At 42.1% G+C, this 10,544-nt stretch overlaps 1 protein-coding gene across 1 annotated transcript in view; it reads right to left on the minus strand.

Moving 5' to 3' along the window:
* The window catches only part of pcp4b (Purkinje cell protein 4b), a 27,031-nt gene extending 16,951 nt beyond the window's left edge, over nucleotides 1–10,080 (minus strand). Inside the window, exon 1 of the mRNA XM_079731919.1 lies at nucleotides 9,947–10,080. Within this exon, the coding sequence (XP_079588045.1) occupies nucleotides 9,947–9,955 (9 nt within the window). The 5' untranslated portion in view covers nucleotides 9,956–10,080. The remainder of the gene's footprint in view (nucleotides 1–9,946) is intronic.
* Nucleotides 10,081–10,544: the final 464 nt, after the last annotated feature.

Below are 10,544 nucleotides of genomic sequence, written 5' to 3' on the forward strand. Positions count from 1 at the left end.
TTTAGATTGTTGTGTATGTGACTCACTGTTTGCACTTCTATGGCTAACATTTCTGTTCTGCTAAAAAATTATTTCAATGTATGCAAATGAAGACAGCAAATACTACTCATGAAAAACACATAATAAGAATATGCAAAACAAATAACCCCAAAAGAAACATTATCTACATTGATGTTTTAACTGATAGTTTGTTCCGTTTCAACCTGGGCAACTAACCTCTTCAATGTGGTATTCTAACACTTTAACACACTTTAATCCATTAACTAGTGTTCATTGATGATATATTTTGGCACAAATGATTGAAATTCTCGCAATGACCAAATGTTTGCAACAACTAATTTACAATTTGTCGCCGAAGAAAAAACCCCTCCCTTCATCAATTTGAATGTTCAAAATCACCCTGGCATTTAATGAGGATGGAAGCGGTCAACAGAGTATAATCTCCTTTCTATGTATGTTTGTATTTTTCGACCGCTAATCGTTTCTAATTAAAACGCACAGCTGCCATACAATGCTATGGGACGGGACTTTTGGTCCCAGCTGTGAACTGGCCAGCATCTGACGACCGTCACCCTAAGCCTGGACGCTGGCCCCGGCGTTAACACCCCACCAAACCGCTGGCCCGTCTGCTGCCCCAATCCCCTGCCAAGTATGCCCTTCAGCCCACGTGACACAGCCGCACGTCGACGACATGCACCCAGACGACCCAGATAACACTCTCCATCAGATCATGCGTTTGTGGGTCAAGCGGCAGGAGAGTTTGGTCTCGCAAATGAGCTGAAAAGAGCAAGGTGTTCAAATTAAGCCTCCTCTAATTACGAGGAAATTAAGAGTCCTCCTTCCTGTGCTGGTTGGGTTCTAACGAGACACCGCAGGATTCCAGCAGCCCACCATGGCTGGTCCCAGGCGAAAAAGCGCTAGCCCACTCTCTGATGTGTTAATAATAGGACGTGATGGAGAACCATCACATGGATGTAACATTATTAAAGGATTAGCATCAGCCCGAAGTCTGCTGCAAACAATCTATTTGTGCATTGCTTCTATCGATTTGGGGTGGGGGATCAAATTTAAACTGTCAAAAATTGTATTGGAGAAAAGATAAGGTGATGGTAATGGAGAGACGATGTTAAAACCATGCAGAACAATAGGGCATTAGAGCGTAATCTACCGATTATAATCAAACTACAACCACGAGAAAATAAAATCAGTGATGGGGAAAATCTAACAAGTCAAGGGGGGAGAAGACATAATAATACCGTACGTACATTTCCGAGGTTATTGTCAGTCTTTTGATCTGGGCTCCAATTATCCTCTGAGTTCTGTGCCACACTCGATAGCATTAAGAATTTAAAGGAGTATAAGTAGGCCGCAGAAGATATGCAACAAGACAACAAGACTGGATTGCATGCTCTATCTGTTGTTCAACAATATGGGAAGTGACATATCAGCACTTGGTTTCCGTGAGAGAGGAGGAAACCTATTCATGGTAGCGACAGCCACCACAGCCTCCTGAGCAGCTGGGCAGAAACCTCCACCCTTACCACAACCTCTGGTTCAGAGTTAAAGCTGGATTCAAATAAGAGAGAGATACTTTAGAAGTTTTGTCTTTTTTTAAAACATGCTAATTATACAATAAAATATGAACCCTCTGCTGTGTGCTCTTCAAGTTCATGTGTGGTGGAGAAGTATGAATTATTTCCTCATAAGCTTGGTTCTATTTCTGGTGACATCTGCAGAGGGCACGTCCCATGGCTTCCAGCTCCTGCCCCCCACAGCCTGTTCATCAAAGAGCTGGCTGTGACGGTGTTGCTTTGAAAAATGGCAGCGGTCAAAATGGTTAGAGAGCTCTCTGGGTTCGTCACAAGGTCCAATGGAATGGAACTAACTGATGGATTCTTCATCCCTTTGCCTCACAACATTCCCGGTCGGGAATGTTGTCCCTTTCTTCCGATTCATCTTGGTTTGGCTTGAGATGTGTCGAGGCCTTCAAGCATTATTTGAATCCCATATCGAGCTACATTCCAATGTAAATCTGTCAATTAACTCCAGCATTACGTTCTTTGTTTGCTTGTTTATCCATGCATCCTGTATATTTGCGAGTGCTGAATTAATAATGGCCCGAAGTAATAAACAGATATAATTCAGAATTTATGATTGACGCTTTGAGCAACCCCCAAACCCCACCACGTTGCCAAGTGCTCCCCTTATCTCTTCGAGCAGAAGAAACATCAAATCTCCAGCCACGCCGCTAGTTAGATTAGCTTTGTACACATCTGCTACCATTCTTTCCACCGAGACACAATCTTATCCCAGGCAGCATTTATTTCTCTTCTGCTTGAGCTACTTTTGAAATTGGTCTCTCTCTTCGTCCATAATGGAAAATACCATCAATATCGTATTTTTTTTTGTACCCAAACTGAAAAATGAATTAGAAAGCCTAGGCAAACTTTGTGCTTGCTGTGCTGTGCTAGCTAAACTGACATATATCGACGGCCATGACTACGGGTAGTAACTGCTGAAATTAGCATTACCCATAAATCATTAAACTACCCAACTAAATGGATCCAAAAATCCAGTTTTTATTTACCGTGGAATTGTATAGCCAGGTTAAGGGAAAATTCAAGTATACTATTACATATTAAAGGAAGTGCTTCTAATTTTACAAAAGTGCTATTCTGCTACAAGCTTTCGTGATGCAAAAAGGTTAAGTAAGAATTCCTTAAAGATAAATGTTGTAGTTTTACCATGCATATGACCAGGCTTTTGACTTCCCATCATTTTTCTTATCTAGGTTTGCCATTATGTTCTGTGTTAATTGATATTCACAAAAATGGAAAATTAATTAAGGGGAGGTATTTAATCTTAGAATAGTGAATGATAAAACAGCTTTTTTGCATATTCTCACAATTCTTCACAAGATTAGATATCTTTTTCTTTTTGCAATTAAAAGTTCAAAGCAAAGAACCCACATCCTAAAAATACCTGATCCTCATTCTTAGTTTATAATGTGAACAAAGTAAAGAGTTTTCAATCACAGCACCTGCAAAACATCACATCACACAGAAAGGTACTGCTAGATGTATTCCATGATGGCTCCATGTCTACTGTTTTCTAATTTTACATGCATCTGCCACCCTTATTCAGGTTAACGTCAAGGCTTGACACATTTTGTTAGGACATACAGGGAAAGCAAGGAGAGACGGGTAATTGCTATAACTTTTGCCTCATGTTGAGCAACTTTGGGGTGAGTTACTTTTTACATATGTAAAAGCACATTGTTTTTAATTGCCAGAGGCGGTGAAGCAAATTACGAATTCATTGCATTTGTTCTCAATGATTTTCCCGTTCATTTGGCCACCAGAGTCCCTGCAGTCAAAACAAAAGCTTTTCCCCACGCAGGCAAACAGCAGCACTGGCGTAGTGGACGATTCATATTGGTCTCTCTAACATATTAGATTGGCTTTGAGAGCTCCGCCATCCCAAAGGTTTTTTTTTTCTCTACCAACATCCAATTTGTGGTGAGCATTGGGGCAATGTTTTGTGGGAATAGGTAGCAAGAATGTCGTGCCGGTAATCAAGACCATCTCAAGTTTATCGACTGGCAGTGCTGAAACACACACACACACACACACACACACACACACACACACACCCACCCACCCACCCACACACACACACACACACACACACACATGCACACACACACACACACATCTATATCCTATATATATCATCATCCGTTAACCAGAAGAGGAAAGCACTGCTGCTTCCACCAACAGAAATGGGCTCAATAAATGTGACAATTTATCATTTTTTAACATTTCATTCAAGTTGCCAATGCGCAATGCTGGTGGCCAATCAAGTCTTTTTCTGTAAGCTCGTAATTGGCAAACCCAAACTCGGCCAGCAGTAGTAAACTATAAAAAAGTGTCTGTAAAGATTTCAACACAACATGTAGACTCGGCCACTGTAGAAATAAACTTCCTCTACTTAATTACAGCTATAATACTGCACTTCAAATCCCATCATTATTCTAAAAATATTATATCCTGTGAACTTGATTCAATTCGTTGCCCTTCATTAATAGAGAATAGGTGTTTTTTTACTTTGTTCAGGTGTCAATGTTCACAAATGCCAGAACAGCATGTGTCAATGCAAACAAAACAATAGCCAGTACGAGACCTACTAGAAAAGAGCGGGTAAAAACACAGTATATGCAAAGGGATTTGTGGCTTCTGCTAACCATGTCTGGGTTAAGGCTTTCAACATTTATGCCATGAGGGAGGGCCGATCTCCCCTGCTGTAAGGCACGCTGTGTCTGTTGTACACAGCATACCGGGTGGACATCTCTGTTGGAGGCCAGGGCATCAGATCAACACAATCCAACAAACCTCTAATCCGCCCAATGCAACAAGACTAAAGACCAAAGCTGCTTAACATTGTAATGTTGAGGACTGTTTCTGTTTTGTGATTACCAATCTGGAAATGCTAAGGCAGGCTTAACTTCTTTTGCTTCTGCTTCTGAGCGAATAGGCAGAGTTGTTGTACCCTCAGTGTTAGCTTACGAGCTGGCTTTGATGATTAAACAAAATGAACCCCCTCGTTAAAGCACACATACTTAGCCAGGGGTTACACTGGGCCAGGGCTATCGGGGGCTCATCCTCTGAGGATATAGGCCTCCCGAACATTGCTAAGCCCCTGCGCATCAGCCCTCAACATGAAATACATACACTCATATTTCCAATTTATTAAATGAAACTGAAATAAATGGGTCCCTTAACTATAATAAGGAATGGTTACGATAAAAAAGAAACGGAAAAGCTATTTCTGGAGTCACTCTAGAAATCCAGACCCATTAATCCCAATTGAATGTCATCTCATCTTTCCAACGGAAACAAAAAAGAACGACAGCAGGGTCCCTGAGGACGGTCATCCCTACCCCCACGACGGGTATCAAGAATGACGGATCAAACTGCAATTGGAAATCTATCCCGAGTAGTAACTCAGTAAAACATCAATCCGTCGGTGGATACAGAAGCCCCCCCCCCCACACACACACACACCCTCCTGCTCCCTGAAGCCTCAGAGCGGCTCTCAGCCTCTCTCTCTCCATCTAATCAAGGGGAAGGGGAGTGCAATGATGTGTGGCGATGTCAGTTCAGCAATGGAGGGGGACGAGGAGAGATCCCGCCCCGCATCAGCCTGGCAGTTATTGTGCAGTGGTCAAAACACAATCACATCTAAAGCTTAGCTGCTTCCTGTGTGATCCCCACATCCATCCACAATATGAGCCCCGTTAACACTTTAGTGTAATGGCATTTGGACACAGTGGCGTGTGTGGGCATGTGTATTCTAGTGAAAAGTGTTTCTGTCTAGGAGATATAATGCAAAGAAAGGCAGGGCACACTTGTGTGTTTATGAAATTGCGAAAATACCTTTTGCTCGCATTAACTGATGTATAAATCTGTCGGAGAGCTGACGTTTGGCGGTGAAAAGGCTTTCTATACACAATAAGGTGACGGCAAAGCCAGACTGTAGGTCTTTAAAGTCTTCTGAATAGTATCGGAAGCTATTTAAGGTTGTCTGTCCGACTCAAGTGCGCGCATTAATGTGACAACAGAAACCTCATATCCTCATTGAGCCAATTCAACACACACACAAAACAGCACTAATAGCTTCTTAAAGTAGATTAAGCAGCTTTTTTGGCATGTCATTTTTTTCCTGTGTCCAAACGTGGCCAAAATAAAGTAAGCCAAATCCAAAACAGGATAAACACAACCACATATGGCGTTTCCCTGTATCCCAGATACTTGAAAGCCTTAAAAAAAGGAAAAGGAAAGGAAATTAATAAAACATTTTGGAACTTTGAAAACACTGCAGGAGCTGGAAAAGGCAGTCATGATCTGGCAACCAATCTGGGCTGAGCTGAAGCTAATTTGAAGTCCTGCTAATTAGTTTCCCTAATTAAATCCCCAGACACTTTGGGCTGACTTGTACAGAAAGCGTTGAGGGTCATTGACTGTGAAAAGTTCATTACCAACCTCCAAAAACACATACACCTAATGATGTACATGAACACACACATGCATGCACGCACACATACGCACACCCGTGAGCACACACACACACCATGTTTGAATTGTTACCCTTACAATAAATTACCCCTTTGAAGTTAATTCGATCAGAGGGGTTACCAAGGTCTGATCAATACAATCTAAGCACCCCTTGACTTAATCCATATGTCGTGAGAAGAGAACCATATATAGAGCACCACACACCAATGATGGATTAACACATAGATTACACACACACACACCACAATCACAGCTACATCAGAATTATTCCAAAAAAAGGAAAGTACAGGAGACTTGCAATGGACCTATGGTATGTTCTGCGTAGAAACAGACCAGGAGTCAGGCAGTTTAATAGTCAAATAGGGTTTACAATAAAATATAAATATCAGTCAACAGTAGGTGAAGCATCTGTACAATATTGCTTTCAGGACACTGTGGCCTTTCAAGGATTGCACCCTCAGCAGCCTTCCATTTGCTAACTATGTAATGGTAATTTTGGGAATACTACCTTATTTTGGACTTTAGGAGATGTTTCTTGGAAAACCATTGTTAATCATCTCAGGTAGTGATATTGAACCAATTGCGATTGAAATAACATGTGTCTGCCACAAATGGCGAAATGTAGTTTTGGGTTGTGCTTTACTTGAAAGCCAAGAGGGCCATGTGGATGATTCCTCATCCAGCATCAACATTAGCGAATTGAGGCTTAGCACCGAGTATAGAACAGCTTGTATATAATGTCCCCTTATGATGGATAGGGCCAATTGGGGCGATAGCAAAACATAGGCTGTGCTGTCGGTGTAAAATACCCAGTAAAACCACGGCAGCGTGTAAGGCTGAGAAAACTTGAGCACCATTGGACTTATGCCAGTTTTATGAAAAGCTACATGGGTATATACAGCTGATAGATGTAATTCTTCTTAATTGTGAAACAATAAAACTATAAACGATGTGTGCGAACAATATGGGTAATTTAATCCCTAGCTCTTCCTCTCTCCCCTGGGTCCCCCTGAGAGAATTACTTGTTCTCACCTATCAAGTCACAGTCAAACCTTGTGACACGGTAGTCGTCACAAACTCTTCCGGGCGTGTTTTTAGGATGAATCTCTTTATTTATTTGTTTCGGTGTTAGAGCAATGTGCAATGAGCGATGTGAGCTTCTGTGCCCCAAGCTGTAGTCAAGGCCAATATAGAACGTACAAATTGCAAATAATATTAATAATAATATTAAATTTGAGCATGTGCTAACCCTTGGTATAAAATATAAAATGATAAAATCAGAGTGGGACGTTTATATTTTTGTAACTTTATTGAGGACATTTATAATTTCATTTTTGAACATGGAACACAGGCAAAGGCAGTTTCTTTTTCAATAATATCTCCAAGGGTTAGGTCCATAAACGATAGAAGAGGAGTTAAAATGTAACACAGTACCTCCTCAAAGTGTTGATTCAGGTAATTTGCAGAAAGAGAGCGCAAGGCATAAAACACCATTCCAAAGTTTAAAAAATGATAAATTATATAACGCACCCGCTAAGCCGTATGTGTGGACGGCCAGAGACCAGAAATGGGTATCGAGTGTTGTTGGGAGAACGGGCACAACGATTGGGGAGGAGGTGTGTGTGTGTGTGTGTGTGTGTGTTGGGGGGGGCTGCAGTGCTGACCACTGCAAGACTCATCCATCCAGAACTTGCCATGCCGCTCCGCTTCAATGGCAGATTTTGTATTAATGTTTGGGAGGAAGGAGGTGCGCTGGGGGGAGCGAACAGAACACAACATGATTCATGCTGCTATTGGTCCTGCTTCTGCTTTCAGCAGGGTCCGGTTAAGATTGGCCCTGCGATAACACCTGGCGGGGGCGGTTTTGCTAAGTTTTTGCATATGATTCAACAATAGGAACGGGTGTTTCGACAGGGGTTCCAGTTTTCTTCTCAGATGTAGAACCTGTGTTGTTTGTCTGCACACAATGCACACAAAATAACTTCTGGCGTGTTCCAGTTTCATTCTCAGATGTATAACTTGTGTTATTTGCCTGCACACAATGCACACAATATAACTCCTGACGCAATCAACGAGTGAATCACTGCCGCCAGCGACGGGCACGGGGGTGTAATGGCACCGTCTGCAGTGCCACCTACCACTTTGACATAATGGTACACTGCAGACATCCCTCCTGCTGAGCGACAGGACCCCTTGTTGATGCAGGAATGTCAGGAAGATGCTGCCTTGTATAGAAGGTATATATATATAGGTTGCATATGGCACGCACCCATATGCAAAAAAACAATGAAAACCCTCTTAATCCAGAACAGAACAGAGCGAAGCTCCTCTTCCTGTTGAATCATCCCCTCTTGGTCACTCTCTCTCCTTCTGTCTATATCCCCCTCTCTCTTCTCTCTCTATTTTATCTCACTCCCTCTCTCTCTCTCTGTCGCTCTCGCTCTCTCTGTCCCTCTCTGTCACTCTCCCCCTCTCTCTCTCTCTCTCTCTCTCTCTCTCTCTCTCTCTCTCGCTCTCTGTCTCTCTCTCTCGCTCTCTCTCTCTCTCTCTCTTTCTCTCTCTCTCTCTCTCTCTCTCTCTCCCTCCCTCCCCCACTCTCTCTCTCCCTCCCCCACTTTCTCTCTCCCTCTCCCTCTCCCTCTCCCTCTCTCTCGCCCTCTCACCTATGTCCACAGGATTTAGTCATTTCAAATGTCTGGAGTTGATTGATAATTGAGAATATGCAATAGGATGGATCTCATATCAAGTCAATCCAATTGATACAATATCCTCCATGAAAACCTAATGGGGTGAATAATAGTTTTGACAAAGGTACGATTTAGCCTTATCAATGAGTATCAATATACTATTTTTTACTCAGCAGTTTTTTCTAGCCTATATGTTGCTGGTACACCACATTTTTCAAAGCAACTTTTTTATTTGCCAGCAAACAAACACATCCGTGCTCTCCGTGGCTATTAATAAACATTGGACTCCACCACTCCAGTTGTAAAATAACGGAGTTGAAACATCTGCTCCATAGATATCAGTATGTGGCTGGCGCTGGGAAAAACCTCAGAGCAGTTTTCCATTACAAACTGGTTTCCTGGAACTGCAGTAAGTGCATAGGTAGCCTATATCGAGAGATAAGCAACCCGTTATAGACGTAAAGTAAGAGATAAGCCAAGCGGTGATGGAAGACACGGCATATTAAAGGCGATATTTTAAATTCATATTAATATTGGTCGGCCAATAAATAAACGTTGAATTAACTCGCATGAATCTAGGGATACTTATAATTGGCGTTTTACTTAATTGATGTCAAAATTGAACTTGTTTGGATCAGTGTAATTATCATTTTTCTATTCACAAGGTTAAGAAATAACGATATAGACTGTTAGACATTTTGACAACATTTTGCATTTTAGTCTAAATAATGTGGGATTTTTTTCTGCTGACCAATGATGCAACTCTCGGCTTAATTCGCGTTTGTTTCCCATCGAAGTAAACTCCTTGCAGGTTAAGATCCTCCACATGTCTAATAGTAGGCTATAATAATGTTCCCCCTACACCGTAGACCCTCTCACGAGGGATGCCGTCACGGAGTCACCGTCGCGCGCGGAGTTCCCTCCGTGGAGGCGTTCGCTGTTAACTTTTGCGCTTCAGCATTTTAACCGAAAATAACGCATCGCGTTGGAGAACGAAATCATCCCTCCGTTATGATTCATGTCACTTTAAAAACAAGATTATCCTTCCGTCATTAATCATGTCACTTTAAAAAACACCGTTCCGTTTCCTATCTCGCGTCGCGCGCACTCGCACTCGGTTCGCGTGCGACGTTCTACATTCCTCTACTTCGTTGTTGTTGTTTTTAAATAAATTAAATGTCCTACCTCACTCATGATGGAGCTTAATCTCGGGTACTCGCGTTTTCCAGTGCGTGAATCGTAGAATCTCAACTTCTTGCTACAGCCGACTTTTTATCAGCGGCTCGCTGGACAGAGAAGCTTTATAAAGTGGAAGCGCGACTCCTCCGTGTCATCACGTTCCCACTAAACCAATAGGAATGGCGTCGGCAAATTTGTCTCACAAGTCACCACCCAACTCTTTAAAATATGCATTGCGTGTGTAAGCCCTTTTTCATCATTACAAGCGGCTTCGCGTTTTCCTTATTTCGACTCTCTTTTTTTAGTTGTCAGGCGACCGTTTATGTAGTGTATTCGCATATAGTTGGGAATTATTCAGAACAGAGTATTTTGAATTGAATGTCTGATGAGTGTCATTATATCGTCTCCCTAAATGTAAACCCGATTAGTTGCGCTCTTTAGCATCAAGTAATTTTGCGTTTGATTGGATGCACCTTTGCGTGCTTCCTTGTTTTATTAACTCGCGAATCAATGATGTTTGTTCTTGGATAGCACATTAGAGTTTAATCTGTAAAACCCATCAGGCTTTGGGATCAAAATAATCGCGTCTTTTTCTCGGGGGGGA

The sequence above is a fragment of the Pollachius pollachius genome (assembly GCF_949987615.1).
Source record: "Pollachius pollachius genome assembly, chromosome: 3".
NCBI lineage: Eukaryota > Metazoa > Chordata > Actinopteri > Gadiformes > Gadidae > Pollachius > Pollachius pollachius.